Below are 20,716 nucleotides of genomic sequence, written 5' to 3'. Positions count from 1 at the left end.
GTTTCCAGAGAATTTTATGTTAATTTCTCAACCATAAGCCGCATCCAACGTCGTTTTAAAGAATATGTCAGTATGTCCAACCGGCCTCACAACCGCAGACCACGTGTAACCATGCCAGGCCAGAATTTCCACATCTAGCTTCTTCACCTACGGGATCGTCAGAGGAGGGGAGGGGTGGTGCTGAGGAGTATTTCTGTCTGTAATAAAGCCCTTTTGAGGGGAAAAACTCATTCTGATTGGCTAGGGTTGGCTCCCAAGTGGGTGGGCCTATGCCCTCTCAGGCCCACCCTTGGCTGTGCCCCTGCCCAGTCATGTGAAATCCATAGATTAGGGCCTAATGAATTTATTTTAAATTAGTGATTTCCTTATATGAACTGTATCTGAGCAACATATTTGAAATGGTTGCATTTATATTTTTGTTCAGAATATTTGACAAGTGAACACTGCCTGGGTGGGAGGCAGTGGGAGACAAGGGGGCTGCCCTAGCTTAGCAAGCCTCATCATACAGTAAGTACATCACTACAAACTACTCGTATCTATTCAATCCATCACACAAACACAACAGAGACAGACACAGAAACAGACCTCCCCCCAAAAGGGCTAAATCAATACCTGCATTGTTGTTGATATTATCATACTGTAGGCTGATGCTGCAAGTGGGTCAAACACTTGTTTACATCCAAAATAGCACCATATACCCTACTTTTGACCAGAGTTTTATGGACCCTGGTCAAACTTAGCGCACCATATAGGGAATAGGGTGCCATTTGGGTCAAGCATTCTGTCCTATATTCTGGTTACCTCTTTTGGATGAATGCAATATTAAAAACCATTTGGATACATTTATGTGCTAAAAAATATCCACACGAGGTGTGTAACGTTAATGATTCAATAATGTTCATTTCAAGCTCTGAGATTATTATCACGTTGACTTTCATGGTCGATGCTAATATGATACAATGTGTTACATGTATCACTGCAACAATAACGCAACAGCATGACAACCTCCCCACTTTCCATTTGTGTCAGTGCGAGTGGCAAATACTGTAGCAACAAAGTAGCACTAGCACGGGACTGTCACAAGTGAAGTCAGACTTGCAATGCAGAAATATGGGAAACGAATAGTGTTTTGAATTGAAACCATATCACACTAACGTTACTCATCTCGGGAACGTTTTGTATTCTAACTGACTTTACTTGTAATTCCTGCTTGCCGACTAGCCCGATCCCCCAAAATCAAGTGAGGTGAAGGAGAAATGGAACGCAAAACTAGCTTCAATGATACGCTGAAAGAAGATAAAAAACATTCTGCTTCAATACTAGACATTACGGCTCAAATAACATTGTAAACACAAAAAATAACCACCAACTGAAAGCAATGTTTCCAAAATAAAGGCTTCAAAGAGACACTAAGACAACTTTTACAACTTTGCCCCCCATTCCAGCAAGAGCGCAAAGCCAAAACTCGAGCCAGTGCATCACATCCATAGAATGAGCTCGCGAGCATCGACCAGGAAATAGCGAAGGCCCAACACAAACCGAGAGCTACTTTAGAACACAACCGCGAACGTTTCTCTCGTCTCAGAACAACGTAACATCAACCAACAGCTGCCGAAAAGCCCACCCAATTTATTCGCCGCGGTACTTTTTATCGTAATTTGTATTACTTACACACAAACTGCAATTCTCCGTTCCTGGATTTGTCAGTCTGTTTTGCACCGCTCTCTCAGGAAGAACTTCACCCAGAGTCACGTGCGGAGCTGTCATGACGCGGATTGGACGATTGTCAAATTGGACCCTGCAAAGACTTTTGGGATATGTAGGCTATCACTGGTTTGTACTTTGTAAATATATTTCCAGCTATAACGGTTTATGAATATTTTTTTAACACGGCATGTAGATTCAGTTTGAATTCATGTGTTTATTGGTATGGGGTAGGCCGTCATTGTAAATAACAATTTGTTCTTAACTGACTTGCCTAGTTAAAAAAAGGTAAAATATATATTTTTAAGATGGACAATCAATTTATATTGTTTTCTATTGAAATATGACAGGCCTACAGTAGATTTGTTGTGGGCCATCTGAGTTTACACTTCCCCTATCTATCTTATCTTATCCTAACCCCTTGCCCATTAGGCCTATTACTCAGCAATATTTACATTAGACACAGGAAGCCTGAGTGTAACTCCTCATCCAATATAGGCCTAGGCATTAGCCTATTAGACCACTGTCAATGCAAAGTCACAGATGTCAACAGGGTCTTCAAATTGGCAAATCCTCTTACATGCTGTGTAATTAATCAGGGAAAAGATAGAATAGTAGCATATGTTCACATACTCTTAACTTCTTATGGCTGGGGGTAGTATTGAGTAGCTTGGATGAATAAGGTGCCCAGAGGTGCCGAAAGTAAACTGCCTGCTACTCAGTCCCAGAAGCTAAGATATGCATATTATTAGTATATTTGGATAGAAAACACCATGGAGTTTCTAAAACTGTTTGAATTATGTCTGTGAGTATAACAGAACTCATATGGAAGACAAGAACCTAAGAAAAAATCAAACCAGGAAGTGGGAAATCTGAGGTTTGTAGGTTTTCAACTCATTCCCTATTGAAGATACAGTGGGATATTGGTCATATTGCACTTCATAAGGCTTCCACTAGATGTCAACAGTCTTTAGAACCTTGTTTGATGCTTCTACTGTGAAGGAGGGGAGAATGACAAAGGAATGAGTCAGAGGTCTGACTGAGTGCCATGAGCTGACCACGCGCATTCATGTGAAAGTTAGCTTGCTTTCCATTGCATTTCTACAGACAAAGGAATTCTCCGGTTGGAACATTATTGAAGATGTATGTCAAAAACATCCTAAAGATTGATTCCATACTTCGTTTGACATGCTTTTACGGACTGTAACGGAACTTTTTGACTTTTCGTCTGATCATCTGCTCGCGCGTCATGAATTTGGAATACTGGGCTGAACACGCTAACAAAAAGGAGGTATTTGGACATAAATTATTAACTTCATCGAACAAATCAAACATGTATTGTGGAACTGGAATTCCTGGGAGTGCATTGTGATGAAGATCATCATAGGTAAGTGAATATTTATAATGCTATTTCTGACTTCTGTTGACCACACAACATGGCGGATATCTGTTTGGCTGTTTTGGTCTCTGAGCGCTGTACTCAGATTATTGCATGGTGTGCTTTTTCGGTAAAGCTTTTTTGAAATCTGACACAGCGGTTGCATAAAGGAAAACTTTATCTGAAGTTCCATGCCTAACAGTTGTATCTATTAGCAATGTTTATTATGAGTATTTCTGTAAATTGGTGTGGCTCTCTGCAAAATCACTGGATGTTTTGGAACTACTGAACATAACGCGGCAATGTATACTGAGATTTTTGGATATAAATAGGAACTTTATCGAACAAAACATACATGTATTGTGTAACATGAAGTCCCATGAGTGTCATCTGATGAAGATCATCAAAGGTTAGTGATTCATTTTAACTCTATTTGTGCTTTTTGTGACTCCTCTCTTTGGCTGGAAAATGGCTGTGTTTTTCTGTGACTTGGCATTCACCTAACATAATCGCATGGTATGCTTTCGTTGTAAAGCCTTTTTGAAATCGGACACTCTGGTGGGATTAATAAGAAGTGTATCTTTAAAATGGTGTAAAATACTTGCATGTTTGAGGAATTTTAATTATGAGATATCTGTTGTTTGAATTTGGTGCCCTGCACTTTCACTGGCTGTCGTCATATCGATCGATCCCTTTAACGGGATCTCAGCCATAAGAAGGAAGCCAACCGGCACTGCTTCTGCTCCTGCTTGTGCTGCTGCTTGAAACATGGGTTGTCTCTATACTATAAAATTGCTCGGTTTGGTTGTCTCATCTTCTTTTATTTTCAGTGATTATTAAAAGGACTGGTTTCATCCACACTGCTTCCACCTGTCCTGTCATGTCCTGAACCATCATGAACCTGAACCATTATGAAGACACAAGGAAAGGAAACTATGGAAACAGGAAAGGATACAAGGAAAGGAAGCTAGTTAAAACTATTGAGACACAGACTTGATGCATTCTATAAAAAATCTGAAAGCTGCCGACACCAGGGATCAAGAGGACGACGGCTATTCTGCGCCGGTGCCCAAAACTGTGTCCAGTTGCATGAAATACATTGGATTTCCTGAGAGACTGGGAAACCAGGCAGGGCAAAAAGCCTTTGGCAGTTTATCAGGGAACATACTATATTTTTGTCTGGGCAGCTCCCATGACTCCCAAAATAATCAGGAAGGAGTATTGACCCAAAAGAGAAGACCTATGTATTGTATGTAATGTGTTTGTGTTCAGTAGGCATAGTATATATTCATAGGTTTGTATGGTAAATGTCATAGTAGGGCCAGGAGTTGTTTCTGGTCTGGTCAGAAAACACCCCTGGACCTAATTATATACAAGAGAGTAGGGTGAAGTTGCCCTTAGATGCTGATATTGGGTCAGTTTTAAATTTTTCAAACTAATGGGATTGGGGAGGGGGACGCTGACCTTAAATATCTACCTAGGTGAAACTTCACCACGGAACATAGTTACAGCCAGGAGTTTTTCCTGACCAATGGAAAACTCCAGCCCCTAGTCAGAAAGGGATTTTTTACAGCGGGCAAAATAGGCAGAACTGGTTGAAATGGCATCATTATAACTAGTTTTATATGAATTATGATGTCATTTCAACCAGTTTTGCCCGCTGGGTTAGCCTTCATTCTCATAGCTACTATGAGAATAAAGGCTACATCTGCAGACTTAGACAAACGGTCCTAAGATGGTGGAATCTCAACCAGGTTCCTGTATGGTCTATAACTGAACACACGCACACACACACACCAGTGAGAAGTGTAGAAAAACAGAACTGATAGGCTTTAGATATATAAATGCCAGGGTGTTGCTATAGATAGGCTGTTGCTGTATACCTACTTCCATCAGCATTTCCAGTGAGGTTTTTTATTCACATATGAACGGTTACAGCTGCACTTTGTAACACAGACAAACAAACCAGAAATACGTTTCACATTTCCTGTGAGGTTTTTATCCATGAATGGTGGAGGCAACCATGAAGCAACCAAATAGATGCATGTCAGTTATGAACTCTATGAACTAAATGGGGTTGCTAAAAATCACACACACACACACACACACACACACACACACACACACACACACACACACACACACACACACACACACACACACACACACACACACACACACACACACACAGAGACTGAAACAAACACACACACACTCACTTCAGGGCAGGCGGCACTGGGCCTTGCATGAGAGTACCGGCTGTTCCGGACAAATGTGTGGTCACGCTCGCCGCAGCCGATGTGAGTGGGACCCTTGAAAGGGGCCAGACGGATTGCTGGGGGCGGGTACTCAGAGCATGCGCTGACCAACTGGCAAGCGTTTTCAGCCTCTCCCTCACTGAGTCTGTAGTGCCTGCATGTTTGAAGTAGACCACCATAGTGCTAAATAATGCCATGGTAACCTGCCTAAATGACTACCGCCCCATAGCACTCAAGTCTGTAGGCATGAAGTGCTTTGGGGGGCTGGTCATGGCTTGCATCTACACCATGGTCCCAGAAGCCCTGGACCCACTACAGTTTGTGTGTCGCCCCAGCGGATCCACGGATGGTGCAGTCTCTATTCCACTCCACACTGCCCTTTCCCACTTGGACAAAAGGAGCACCTAAGTGAGGGTGCTGTTCGTTGGCTGGAGCTCAGCATTCAACACCGCGGTGCCTTCAAGTCTCATCACTAAGCTGGGAACCCTGGGTCTGAACACCTCCCTCTGCAGCTGGATCCTGGACATCCTGAGGGTCGCCCCCATGTGGTTGGGGTGGGCAGTGTCAGATCTGTTCCTTGGCACGGGGCCTCCCGGGGGTGCAATGCTTGGTCCCATCCTGTGCTCCCTGTTCACCCACGACTGCGGCCCATGTTGACTTCAATGCTTCCCACAGTTGTGTCAAGTTGGCTGAATGTCCTTTGGGGGGTGGACCATTCTTGATACGCATGACTCCAACACCATCGTTGGGTTTGCTGATGGCGCAGCGGAGGTGGGCCTGATTGCTGACGGTGATTGGACAGCCAATAATGAGGAGGTTGGAGACCTGGTAGTGTGTTGCAGGAACAACGACCTCTTCCTCAAAATGAGCGGGATGGAGGAGCTGATCGTGGACTACGGGGGGACTAGCAAGTCCCCATTCACATCGGCAGGGCTGTAGTGGAGCGGGTGTCGACATCACTAACAAACTATCATGGTCAAACAGTTGTGAAGAGGGCACGACAATGCCCATTCCCTCTCAGGAGACTTGACTTGGGTCCTCGGATTCTCAAAAAGTTCTACAGCTGCACCATTGAGAGCATCCTGACTGTTTGCATCACTGATTGGTATGGCAACTGCTCGGCATCCGACTGCAAGGCGCTACCGAGGGTAGTGCGTACGACCCAGTACATCACTGATGCCAAGCTCCCTGTCATCCAGAACCTCTATACCAGGCAATGTCAGAGGAAGGCCCTAAAAATTGTCAAAGACTCCAGCCATCCTAGTCATAGACTGGTCTCTCTGCTACCGCACAGCAAGCGGTACCGGAGCGCCAAGTTTAGGTGCAAAGGGATCCTTAGCAGCTTCTACTCCCAAACAAAAATACGGCCAAACAGTTAGTCAAATGGCTACCCTGACTATTTGCACAGAGATCCTTTTTTTGCGCTGCTGCTACTCGCTGTTTATTATCTATGCATAGTCACTTTATCACTTCACTGTACAAATTACCTGGACTAACCTGTACCCCAGCACATTGACTAGGTACCAGAACCCCTGTATATAGCCTCGTTATTGTTATGTTATTGTGTTACTTTTTTTCTTACTTTAGTTTATTTTTTATTATTTTTTTAAAATTAAAGGCTAATATTTTCTTACTAACTTCTATTTTTTTCGTTGCATTGTTGGATAAGGGCTTGTAAGTAAGCATTTCACGGTAAGGTCTCTACACCTGTTGTATTCGGCGCATTTGACAAATACAATTTGGTTTGATTTGAGTAGCCTATATAGAAACATCAAGTGCTGGGAGAGATGCATAGCCTACTGTACAGAGATACATCATGAGAGGTCATGTGTTCCCTACAGCTAAATGCATGGTAATTCATTGACGCATACAATCGGCCACACACATGCGCGCAAGAGCACGCAATCGTTCCGCAGGGTTTTCCCCCATTTCCCTATTGTTCCATAGTGTGATGTTGTCGTGAACCAGGATAACTGCAGCATCGACGGAAAATCTATAGAATAACGTACAGTTACAGCAGACAGACAGCATTCACACCACGGGAAATTTATATAATTGTAAAAAAAAAGATAAAAAAAGAAGGAAAATAACCCTAATATATCTGGATTAGATAAGTATTCAACCCCCTAAATCAATACATGTTAGACTCACCTTTGGCAGTGATTACAGATGTTGAGTCTTTCTGGGTAAGCTTTGAAAAACCTGGATTCTACAATATTCCTCGACAGCTATTTTCAAGTCTTGCCATAGATTTTCAAGCTGATTTACATAGAATGTACAAAACATTAGGAACCTAATATTGAGTTGCACCCCCTTTTACCCTCAGAACAGACTCAACTCTTTGATGGACTCTACAAGGTGTCGAAAGCGTTCCACAGGGATGTTGGCCCATGTTGACTCCAATGCCTCCCACAATTGTGTCAAGTTGGCTGAATGTCCTTCGGGTGGTGGACCATTCTTGATACACACATGAAACTGTTTAGCGTGAAAAACCCAGCAGCGTTGCAGTTCTTGACACACTGAAACCGGTGGTCCTGGCACCTACTTCCATACCCCGTTCAAAGAATACTTAAATATTTTGTTTTGCCCATGCACTCTCTGAATGGCACATTTACACAATCCATGTCTCAATTTCCTCAAGGCTTAAAATCCTCCTTTAACCTGTTTCCTCTCTTTCATCTACACTTATTGAAGTGGATTGAACAGCTGACATCAATGTTTTGTACACCCCGTGTAAGTCAAAACTGTAACTAGGCCACTTAGGAACATTCAGTGTCATCTTGGTAAGCAACTCCAGGTTATATTTGGCCTTGTATTTTAGGTAATTGTCCTGCTGAAAGGTGAATTTGTCTCAGTGTCTGTTGGAAAGCAGAGAGATCCAAGTTCACCTGTAGGATGTTGTCTGTGAGTAGCTCTATTTCGTTTAAAAACATTTTTTTTTAAACTTCCTAGTCCTTGTCGATGACACGATGACAAGCATACCCATAACATGATGCAGCCACCACCATGTTTGAAAATGTGAAGAGTGGTACTCAGTGATGTGTTGTGTTGGATTTGTATTATTTTTCTATTCAGGATAAAAAGTGAATTTCTTTGCAACATTTTTTGCAGTATTACTTTTCTAATGATCAATTAGCCTTTTAAAATGATAAACATGGATTAGCAAACACAACGTGCCATTGGAACACAGGAGTGATAGTTGCTGATAATGGGCCTCTGTACGCCAATGTAGATATTCCATTAAAAATCAGCCGTTTCCAGCTACAATAGTCATTTACAACATTAACAATGTCTACAGTGTATTTCTGATCAATTTGATGTTATTTTAATGGACAATTTTTTTTTGCTTTTCTTTCAGAAACAAGAACATTTCTAAGTGACCCCAAACTTTTGAACGGTAGTGTATATTCAAAAATATGCTTTTAAAAAAACGGATCTACCAATAGGTGCCCTTCTTTGCGAACCATTGGAAAACCTCCCTGGTCTTTGTGGTTGAATCTGTGTTTGAAATTCACTGCTCGACTGAGGGGCCTTACAGATAATTGTATGTGTGGGGTACAAAGATGGGTAGTCTTTTAAAAATCATGTTAAACACTATTACTGGTCCATGCAACTTATTATGTGATTTGTTAAGCACATTTTTACTCCTGAACTTATTTTGACTTGCCACAACAAAAGGTTTGAACACTTTTCATTTGTAATGAATTTGTTTCAAAAAACACAATTCCACTTTGACATTATGGGGTATAGTATGTAGATCGGCGACACAAAATCTTAATTTAATCCATTTTAAATTCCGGTTGTAACACAATTTTTTGGGGGAAAAAAAATCAAGGAGTATGAATACTTTCTGAAGGCTTTGTATGTGTTCTGTGTGTGGAATCCAGAATGTTCTGCGGGTTCTTTGTGTCGTTCTTATTAGAATGACAACTTGAGGCTGCTACTCACTAACATCATGGGATGTGGAATGGGTGTCAATGTGATGCATGTTGGACAAAGGGAGAAGGAGAGGGAGTGGAAGGCTGTTGTTTAGACATGGTAATTTAAACTAGGCAATACTTTGGGCAGGAAGGGAAGGGAAGGGAAGCCTAAAAAAAAAAACAAGAGGAAAACCAGAACAAGAGACTGGGCAAGACCCATGTGGAATAAAAACATCAGACAACATATTTTTTTCTCTCCCATTTATACAGTTTATTATTTTAAATCAACAAAAAAAATATCAAGACAAAAAAAACAAAAAATAAAATCACAGATAGTCGATTAACCTCTTTTCATGGCTTTTTAAGTCATTGTCCACCAGCCTGTCTGGTCCAAAAGGTAGGGGAAACTGTAATGGGGGTGCATCCTAATAATTTACAGACGCTTCCTTTCCTAGTCTCCCCTTTATCAGCATTAATCTGAAAGGATAGACATCGGATATGTGAAAGCAGTAAGGCGGAAGCCTATTTGCCACCTGTCCGTTTCTTTCAAATCTGTGTGAATGAAGGAAAGGAGACAAGGAGAAGACTAATGCATCTTTATAGAGTGTGGTGATTCTATGATAGTGGCTTCCACTTTAAGTTAGGCTGTGTTCTTTACCTTTGTGATATGGTAATACAGATCAAACAGGTTATATTGTTGTTTTAGATTATGCAATGTTGACAATGTCTAAGTCTATGGATATATTGCCTGTGAACAAAGATATTACAGTACAGTAGAAGGACCAAGATGATGAACTTTGACCTCACAGGTATGGGCACTGCCAGAGTGAGAGAGGGTGTGTGTGTGTGTGTGTGTGTGTGTAGGTGTGTGTGTGGAACAGTATCTTGCAATGGTGTGTGTATTTTGAATGTTGAAAATCCACTTTCAAAAGAAGCCTTGGCAATTGGGGTACCAGGACTCGAGTTATGTCACAAACATAACAAATATGTAATAACATTGTAATACACAGTATTACTGGAAAAAAAACTACACTAATTGTATTGTCTTGCATATTTCAAACAAATTACAATAAGGTTATTCTAGTGTAAAACAGATTTTATTTTGTGAGCTATAATTTCAATGTTTTTTGCAGCATTTATGTGTGTTTGTTTATAATTTGGGGATCATTTATGTACAAAGGGAATCTGTAGACTTACGCTGCAGAAAAGAAGTATAAATATGTGTACTTCTCTTTTGTGTATGATACAGTTTACCAAAAACATATTTTACAAAATAGTTTACTATGTACAAGCCCCCACACTCCCCCGTTCACGATCAAAATAGTGATGACAATTTACCATGGAAACAATGGCAGACCATCTCTGTAGTTCCTTTGGCCAATCAGTGATAGATATTACCCCAAACTCATCAGGGATTGGCTGTCTTTCCCTGTATATTCATATTCGATTGGCTCAAAGACATTATGTGAGACCAGGATTGGATTGGATTGGTTAATCTGGAATCTTTATTTTTCGCTGTGCTTCCAAATCACACCAAAATACTTTGAAACAAAATTAAATTTAGTACAGACCACAACATTGCACTGAAAAACATTGGACCAATTGCATGCTGGAGGACATTGATTTCATCCAATCACAGTGTGTTTTATACACCTATCCCTTTGTTAGGAGAAATCCCTACAGGGGAGAGGATTTCAAATAACTTCCTTAGTCCACTGTCCGAGTAACAGACACAGAAACAGCCAATGAAAATGTTTGGACTCCACTACTCTGCCACCCTCAGCGGACCAGACTAAAACCAGATAAATACGCCTGTGACGCGACTTCCGCTTTAGGACGTTAACGAGGCGACACTCCATCTTCACTCCTCCTCCACATTTACTGGATAGGTCGAACAGCAGAAGATAAAATGTACTGTCGGTGGAGTTTTTCTTGTCAGGACCAGAATCTGGAGCATCTCGCTCTTTTACTCCTGCTACTCTAGTTTACTAATCTGCTGCTAGCTCTTTGGAGTTAAGCTTCAGCTTCTGTTTCCCAGCATTATGAGGATCCATATGTTCCCTGTGTTCCGTTTAGGGCCATTCCCTCTTTCCAAAATGGCAACCGATGATATTGGACAGCGGACTTGTGGGGGAGTGGAACCATAATGGAACCAATCACATTCATTCAAAAACGTCCACTCAGGTAGAAGCTTCTAGAAAGGTACACACCTTGTTATAAACCTTCATAAGCCTGTAATAACCCCTTTCCCTGTCACACCCCAGAACCACATCACTTCTATACAGCTGAGAGGTCAACCAACTGACCCCTAACCCCTGAACTATAATCTCTCACATTTGACCCCCCTCCTATGAGTTCTGCTCCAGGTACTCGTCTATCATAGTCAGGTTGTTCAGCCAGTCTTCATTGGACCCCACCAGAGTGTCAATAAAGTCTACCTCCCCTCCTCCTCCCGGCCTACCCCCCATCCCCCCATTGCTCTGCCCCTGCTGACTGTATTCATATGGGGGTAGCTTGTGTCCGGGGTTCCCCTGTCCTGGTCCATATCCAGGCCCATGGGGGTGTTGATGTTGGTGTGGATGAGAGTGCGGGTGCTTTGCGATGGTGGCCCCAGAGGCAGGGTAGCTTGGTGGGGCCATGCCGTGGCCTGGGTGGATCATACCAAGAGGACCGGGCTTCATCCCGGCCAGGGCAGAGAGGGGTCCCCTGGGTCGCATACCGGCCTGGAGCCCCTGGTGGACCATGGAGGGTAGGGGCTGCCCTGCCACGGAGACACCCAGCTTCTGCATCAGTCTGCTAGGTAAGGAAGGCACCCCGACCACCTGGTTGGAGGGTAACGACGGAGGTCCTTGGTGGGGGGCGAAATTGTTCCCACCGCCCCCGGTTATCCCCGACCGCAATGCCTGCTGGGTAAACTGGGCGTTAGGGTTCTGACCGCAACTTCCGTTTGAGGCCCCGCCCCCTCCAGGAAAAACATGCCCACGCGGCTGCTGGTGATTGGCCGACTGGTCCATGTGGGAGTCACCGCAAGGCATGCACTGCTGCAGGGCGTTCACTATCCCCCCCTGTTGCTGCGGAGGCCACATTGCAGTCTGTTGTTGTTGTTGATGAGCTTGCTGGGCGGTGAACATCATTCGTGGGAGTGGCGCCCCTCCACCACCATGATGCAGAGCCTGGCGTAGATGCTGTGGGTGCTGGGGGTGACCAGGTGGTAACCCCGACCCGGGCCCCGACCCCCCTATTGTCATCCCTGTCCTGGACACCTGCTGCTGCATCCCTGGCCTTGGAGGACCAGCCAGACCGCCCATTCCCATCATGCCGTGCGGTAACTGTGGTTGTCTCATTGGCATACCACCGGCACCAACAAACTCACCCACCTGTAGACAACAGCAAGGAAAGTCAGGAGAGAGCAAGGGAAACACACATAAAAAAACACAACAATTACTGGCTTGTTTGAGATAGACAAGTTTCTGCTATGCAGGGCCAATGCGCAAAGTCTATCTTACCTGTGGAGGGTGGTAGAGGGACTGCTTGGAACCTGGAGGCCCACCCATGAAGCCTCCTATTGGGCGGCCCACTTGGGTGAGAGATCCTGGGGGTCCGGGGTGGCCTGGATGGCCAGGGGGAAGGGAGAGGCGGCCGGGCCCAGAAGGGAGGGGACCTCCGTGGGATAGCTGGGGACCGCCCATGGGGTAGCCTCCGCCACCACCACAATCTGGGGGGAGAGGCCGACCACCACCTAGAGAGGGGAGACAGTGTTGGAGAAGAGAGTAAGGCTGAGAACATCCATACTTCTGATTTCATTTCATGTTGAGTTGGAACGCTGCCTGTGTTCTGGTGGTATTGAAAGCCAAGATTGTTACTGGAATCTATACATTTTCCCTGACACCTAAAAGTATTGTCCTGAATGCTTAGCAGGACCAGAAAATGATCCAATTCACACACTTATCAACAGAACATGGTCATCCCTACTGCCTCTGATCTGGCGGACTCACTAAACACACACACTTAGTTTGGAGAAGATAGCCCCTTTTGCTTAACAGAAGGAATTTGAAATGATTTATTGATATTTTAGCAATTACATTTACTTATGATACTTAAGCATACTTTAAAACCAAAAACGTTTTGACTTTTACTCAAGTAGTATTTTACTGGGTGACTTTCATTTTTACTTGAGTCATTTTCTATTCAGGTATCTTTACTTTTACTCAATGACAACAAGAGTACTTTTTTTTCACCACTGTTTGACCGTACCTGTAAACGGTGGCCCCTGCTGACACTCAGCCATCTGTGGTCCGTTCATCTGCTCCATCTGCCTCTTCTGCTCCTGGAGAACACAAACGGCACAGTCTATGGCTTACCTAGGCTACTTACACAGAGACCCTGGCCACAACGCGCAATGGATCAGTGCGATGTGAACATTCTTCAAAAACCCAATCTCTCTCTCTCTCTATCTCTCCCCTCATCCCTCCCTCTCTCTCTCTCTCTCTCTCTCTCTCTCTCTCTCTCCCCTCATCCCTCCCTCAGTCACTACCTGTTGAAGGTGTTTCCTCATGAGCTGGCTCTTCAGCAGCAGGTTGTAGTTGGTGGTGGTCTGGGCTGGACGGGGAACTGAGGGGTCCTGGAGACGAGAGACCATGCCTGGGGTCTGCTCCTGGAGAGAGAGAGAGAGAGAGAGAGAGAGAGTGGGAGGGAGGGAGGGAGGGAGGGAGAGAGAGAGAGCGAGAAAGAGGGAGGGAGGGAAAATGGTCAGAAAAATGTTTTCCGTCATCGATCTGCAAGACTATCAGGACAGAAACGCACACAAGATTTGATTCTGGGTTCTGAGATAAATGGCACAGCCAAACTAGTCGTTTCCCTGCCAAAGCTATTTGTTTGTGATGGCCATTTATACAGTCCCCAATCAGTCGTTCCCCCGTCCCTCCCTCCTTCTCTAACTCCCTCCAACCCCCCCATCCCTTTCTCCCCCGGTTATCACAAAGCCAGCACATTCCAAAGATGCATAGCCTTTCGCTGCCGCCACCACACACACACACACACACACACACACACACACACACACACACACACACTAAGCTCTTCCCGTCACCATGCATCTCACTTGGGGTTGATGGAGGGCTTAAATGGAAAAGGAGAGAAGGACGGAGAGATAGACACACTTCTCCTTCCCTCCACTCCTCTCTTCACTGAAATACTGTCGAGCCATTACGCTCTCTCCTTCCTTTCGCTTTTCCTATGGCTCCCTCTCGTTCCTTCTCTTTCTGTGTATTCTCAGCTTTTCTCGGGCTCCTCATCTGTGTACCTCAAGCGATAAAGGCTAGCGCCAGGTTGTAAACAGACGGAGCTACCGGACCCATCTTGTAACAGCTTTGGCCATGGACATTGAAGACATTGATTGTGTTGGTAGGCAGGTCAGGTGTGTGTGTGTGTGTGTGTGTGTGTGTGTGTGTGTGTGTGGCTAGAAGGTGTTAAAGGCCATGTCAGACCTACACGTCTCTTTTATTGTCTCCTCCTCGCCCTAACAGACAGTCAATAAATGACTATCACCGCAGGTTCACCTCCTCACTAACATGGAAATCAGCTCCAAAACAGTATGCGTAATGAATACATATAAACCATAGACGCATACACAGAGAGCTGTGTGTGTGTGTGTGTATGGGTGCGAGAGAGCTTGTGTGTGTGTGTGTGAGAGAGAGCGCTTGTGTGTGTGTGTGTGTCTGACACTACAGAGATGCGATGCATGCTGCTTTTACAACCGTGATTACACATGCAGCTGGAAGCATTTGCATATAGAATTTTTCTCTTTGTGTGTGTGTGTATGCGAGTACACGTGTGTACTTGTGTATCAGCAGTAGTCCAATCTACAATGTGTGTATGTGTGTGTAAAATTAACCAGCAGTAATCCTGTCTATCATGGTGTAGTGTGTGTGTGTGCGCACCCGTGTGTGTGTGTGTCTACCCCTAGAGGGAGTATCAGGCCTCTCTTGCAGTGGAAATGAATGACATGTCAGCAGCAGTGCTGGTAATAGCTATTGATCCAACCTACATAACCTCTCAGAGAGAGAGAGACAAAGAGAGGGCTAGATAGAGAGAAGAGAGAGATGGGGCTAGAGAGAGAGAGAGAGAGAGAGAGAGAGAGAGAGAGAGAGAGAAAGGGCTAGATCGAGAGAGAGAGAGAGAGAGGGCTAGATCGAGAGAGAGAGAGAGAGGATATCTGCTTGTAATAATGAAATACCGTATTGTCACTTGGGGTAATATACCCTGATGTGTGAACATACGGAGGCGGTCCAATGCTGGAAAGAAATCAATCAATCATGTTTTGTTCAATATCACCCTAAAACTAGCCAGCCAGTTGAACCTCTATGGGAGGCTCATACACTTCCAATGACAACCAGTAGATGGCAGAGCAGCACTCTCTCTCCTCATCAGCTAGTAACCCTCTGATCCATCCAGGAGTGGAATGCAATGCACCATGGGTCGCCGGCGGCAACAGAATCTGTTATCTGGGGTAGCTAGGCTGCTGCTGGTTCAAATGAGAGAATTTCAATGTTGCTTTTAGTCTCTCTCTCTCTCTCACTCTCACTCTCTGTCCTTTTCTTCTCTCTATCATACACACCCTCTCTCTCGCTCTGCCTCTGCCCCGTTCTCTCTCTCTCTCTCTCTCTCTCGCTCTGCCTCTCTGCCCCGTTCTCTCTCTCTCTCTCTCTCTCTCTCTCTCTCGCTATCACTCCAGGCCAGTGTTGTCACCTTCCCTCCCTTTCCGCAGACATTTGGCCAAACCAAACAAAGCTTCACCCTCTCCCTATTCAAACCCATTGTGTGTGTGTGTGTGTGTGTGTGTGTAGGTGAACGTACGTGCGACACTTTCTCTAAAGGCAGTACACAAGGGACAACAGAACCGAGGATGGTCACGCCCAAGCATTTGCCAGAAGCCTATCTAGCTTGTGTTCAACACCGATAGGCGTAGAGGCTATTGTAATATTATCATTACAGGTTATCACCAACGCCCCTGGGCCTCAATTCGACAGTGTCATAGAATTCTTCTGTGTACTTCTGGCTGGATACAAATGAATATATTTTTGAAATGGTGCACGTCGTATAGTCAAATACTGTATGGAAAATCCTATTCAGCACTTCAGAAAGAACCGTTTTGAAATGTGTACAGTGTATTTTTTGCTATTGGATTACATGGCCTATCAATATCTGATGCATTGGTGACTGAACAAAATGTTCTCATGGTATTTCACGGGAAAACGTGTCAAACCCCAATAAATCAAAGGTTCTGAACATAAGATGGGGAGAACGACAAGTGTTTTCTGTTTAGAGTTGTGTACATAGAGGTTCTGAAAATATACCACTTACATCAGAAAAATGTTCCAAAGTGATTAGATTTTTCTTTTTACTGGGCTACTGTACTGTAGCCTACTAGTCTTGCAGTGTGTTGTGTGAGTGACATTGAACCAACAAAATCTCTCTCTCTCTCTCTCTAGACAACATGCCTTGCTACCTTCTCACCACAGGCAGGAGAAACACTGGATAACCCACACACACCTTTTTCTCTCTCTCCCCTTCTCTCTCTCTCTCCCTCTCTCTCTCTCTCACTCCGCTGTCTGCAAGGGAATGTGTGTGTGTGTGTGACGAGCGTCTAGCTCTATACCGTGACAGGCAGTGTTTTAATCCACTTGGCATTCAAATGTGTGTTGAACAGATTAGGATAACATGTACTGTATTATTACAGTGTGGGGCATATCTCTCACACACACACACACACACACACACACACACACACACACACACACACACACACACACACACACACACACACCAACATTGTGTCTGAGTATAGATGCTGCTGTATGTGTGTGTACGAGCATGGTGTGTGTGGGCTCTAAACAGGAGCAAACAGAGAGATTATGTTGAATATTTATGTTCTTATTGTTTATTCAGCACCCAGTTTATACTGTCTGTCTCCACTACTCATGTCGTTTTTCACCACAGTACAGAACTCTATAACCGAACAACAAGTATTTCTGCTTTCTCATTCAGATGTCACTAATTTTAAAATCAAAGTACAGTAGGCCTAGTCTCTGTATGGAATGTATACACACCAACACACCTCCAACTGAGGCAGAGGCTAGAAGAGGACGAGACGTGTGTGTGTGGCTGAGTGTATGTGTGTTCATGAGAAGCGTTTGAAATCTGAATCTATTGTGTATAGGATCTGTGTAATTGGTTTTTGTTGTTGTTACAGTCTTGTCCCATTGCTGCAACTCCCGTACAGACTAGAGAGAGGCGAAGGTCGAGAGCCGATCGTCCTCCGATTTTTAAAATTTATTTAAATTGAACCTTTATTTTTAACGAGGCAAACACGACCCCTCCAAGCCGCACTGCTTCTTGACACAATGCCCGCTTAACCCGGAAGCCAGCCGCACCGATACTAAATATATTTACATCACCAAATACCTGATTAAAACACTGTTTTGCAATGGTCTACAGTAGTCTGAACAGCACCCTCTAGGGTAGCACCATGGTGTAGCAGGAGGACAGCTATTTTCCACCCTCATCCAGCTATATTGACTTCAATACAAAACCTAGGAGGCTCGTGCTCCCCACCCATTCCATAGACCTACAGTACATGGTAATTATGACAACTTCCCGAAGGACGTCCTCCAACCAATCAAAGCTTTTGCCGTATGAACTGACATGTTGTTCATCCAATCAAAGGCTCAGAGAATGAACCTAGTACTACCATGTGTGATTTAGAAGCTTGGTGAGTTTGGTGACATATTTGGATAGATTGAGATAGTGAATAGTGATAGTTGAGCATTTTTAGGATATTATTCCATTCAAACTAGTTTCTTTAAACTACAGTAGATGAAGGAGGTAGACTATATATTGTTTTCTTGGTTTTAGAACTTCATTTTTGTGTCAAGTTAGTGCCATTTACTTCAATTTGCCCTGTTAACGTCAGTAGCAGGTAGCTACAGTGCCTTGCGAAAGTATTCGGCCCCCTTGAACTTTGAGACCTTTTGCCACATTTCAGGCTTCAAACATAAAGATATAAAACTGTATTTGTTTTGTGAAGAATCAACAACAAGTGGGAAACAATCATGAAGTGGAACGACATTTATTGGATATTTCAAACTTTTTTAACAAATCAAAAACTGAAAAATTGGGCGTGCAAAATTATTCAGCCCCTTTACTTTCAGTGCAGCAAACTCTCTCCAGAAGTTCAGTGAGGATCTCTGAATGATCCAATGTTGACCTAAATGACTAATGATGATAAATACAATCCACCTGTGTGTAATCAAGTCTCCGTATAAATGCACCTGCACTGTGATAGTCTCAGAGGTCCGTTAAAAGCGCAGAGAGCATCATGAAGAACAAGGAACACACCAGGCAGGTCAGAGATACTGTTGTGAAGAAGTTTAAAGCCGGATTTGGATACAAAAAGATTTCCCAAGCTTTAAACATCCCAAGGAGCACTGTGCAAGTGATAATATTGAAATGGAAGGAGTATCAGACCACTGCAAATCTACCAAGAGCTGGCCGTCCCTCTAAACTTTCAGCTCATACAAAGAGAAGACTGATCAGAGATGCAGCCAAGGGGCCCATGATCACTCTGGATTAACTGCAGAGATCTACAGCTGAGGTGGGAGACTCTGTCCATAGGACAACAATCAGTCGTATATTGCACAAATCTGGCCTTTATGGAAGAGTGGCAAGAAGAAAGCCATTTCTTAAAGATATCCATAAAAAGTGTTGTTTAAGGTTTGCCACAAGCCACCTGGGAGACACACCAAACATGTGGAAGAAGGTGCTCTGGTCAGATGAAACCAAAATTGAACTTTTTGGCAACAATGCAAAACGTTATGTTTGGCGTAAAAGCAACACAGCTGAACACACCATCCCCACTGTCAAACATGGTGGTGGCAGCATCATGGTTTGGGCCTGCTTTTCTTCAGCAGGGACAGGGAAGATGGTTAAAATTGATGGGAAGATGGATGGAGCCAAATACAGGACCATTCTGGAAGAAAACCTGATGGAGTCTGCAAAAGACCTGAGACTGGGACGGAGATTTGTCTTCCAACAAGACAATGATCCAAAACATAAAGCAAAATCTACAATGGAATGGTTCAAAAATAAACATATCCAGGTGTTAGAATGGCCAAGTCAAAGTCCAGACCTGAATCCAACCGAGAATCTGTGGAAAGAACTGAAAACTGCTGTTCACAAATGCTCTCCATCCAACCTCACTGAGCTCGAGCTGTTTTGCAAGGAGGAATGGGAAAAAATGTCAGTCTCTCGATGTGCAAAACTGATAGAGACATACCCCAAGCGACTTACAGCTGTAATCACAGCAAAAGGTGGCGCTACAAAGTATTAACTTAAGGGGGCTGAATAATTTTGCACGCCCAATTTTTCAGTTTTTGATTTGTTAAAAAAGTTTGAAATATCCAATAAATGTCGTTCCACTTCATGATTGTGTCCCACTTGTTGTTGATTCTTCACAAAAAAATACAGTTTTATATCTTTATGTTTGAAGCCTGAAATGTGGCAAAAGGTCGCAAAGTTCAAGGGGGCCGAATACTTTCGCAAGGCACTGTACTTGCTAGCTAGCCAGCTACCAGAGAGCAGTTTTCTCCACCACGATGGCTAGCTAACGTCAGTAGCAGGTAGCTACTTGCTAGCTAGCCAGCTACCAGAGAGCAGTTTTCTCCACCACGATGGCTAGCTAACGCTAACGACTATGTAGTTTATTGTTTGTTGAAGAACCCCTTTTATTGCCCACATCAGATAGGTAAGAAGATGAAACAGGGATACTGCAATTTGACCATGTAAGAGTTGGCTTTTAGGGGGCACATTGCTTCGTCCCACAATGTGCCATTGTCAATGTCCTTGTTGCTGCACTCCTAGGAGCGTGCAGAAGTAATTGCACGTTACGGTGCTTTACTGCCCGAGCATACGGACGTTTCTACTGTCTCCTCTGGGATGTCAAAGCATTTTTCAGAATGATTTGATAGCTTCCATTGCATGATCCATTAAAATAGAGGTTGACGCAGGGCATTTTTTTTTTTTGCATGGCAAATGGAAGAGACCATCAGCTGTCACTCGCGGGTGGTAGTTATCGTTAGGTATGTGGACGATCAGGGCTCTATTCAGGAACGTTTCTTGGGTTACTTTGATGTGTCAAGTGGGCAAGACGAATTCTGAGATGTCGGAGTTTAACTTCAAGGAGAAACTTCTTGCCCAGACCTATGATAGCCTTCCTGTAATGGAATGTTCCCCGATTAAAACATCTTAAAACTTCTTAGGGCTTGGCCCCTTTCTTCTCCACTTCCTGCCTGAATGACGTGCACAAAGTAAACTGCCTGTAGCTCAGGCCCTGAAGCCAGGATATGCATATAATTGGTACCATTGGAACCATTGGTACCACTTTGAAGTTTGTAGAAATG

At 43.9% G+C, this 20,716-nt stretch overlaps 2 protein-coding genes across 5 annotated transcripts in view; both read right to left on the bottom strand.

Annotated features, from left to right (window-relative positions):
* Window positions 1-1,777, bottom strand: part of LOC110500343 (myotubularin) — a 63,107-nt gene extending 61,330 nt beyond the window's left edge. For 2 of the 4 annotated variants that reach the window (XM_021577658.3, XM_021577659.3), the window contains exon 1: window positions 1,672-1,777. The gene's annotated coding sequence lies outside the window, so the exon portion shown is untranslated. The remainder of the gene's footprint in view (window positions 1-1,671) is intronic. The other 2 variants (XM_036957768.2, XM_090214435.1) reach the window with 2 other exon arrangements.
* Window positions 1,778-9,506: 7,729 nt separating this feature from the next.
* Window positions 9,507-20,716, bottom strand: part of LOC110515117 (uncharacterized) — a 126,800-nt gene continuing 115,590 nt past the window's right edge. The window contains exons 3-6 of the mRNA XM_036957767.2: window positions 13,795-13,914; window positions 13,515-13,587; window positions 12,767-12,999; window positions 9,507-12,637 (exon numbers count right to left, since the gene is read on the bottom strand). Of these exons, the coding sequence (XP_036813662.2) occupies window positions 11,609-12,637; window positions 12,767-12,999; window positions 13,515-13,587; window positions 13,795-13,914 (1,455 nt within the window). The 3' untranslated portion in view covers window positions 9,507-11,608. The remainder of the gene's footprint in view (window positions 12,638-12,766; window positions 13,000-13,514; window positions 13,588-13,794; window positions 13,915-20,716) is intronic.

The sequence above is a fragment of the Oncorhynchus mykiss genome, chromosome 21 (assembly GCF_057628025.1).
Source record: "Oncorhynchus mykiss isolate SJ-2025 chromosome 21, ASM5762802v1, whole genome shotgun sequence".
NCBI classification, from domain to species: domain Eukaryota; kingdom Metazoa; phylum Chordata; class Actinopteri; order Salmoniformes; family Salmonidae; genus Oncorhynchus; species Oncorhynchus mykiss.
This window is presented reverse-complemented; position numbering and strand designations above follow the sequence as displayed.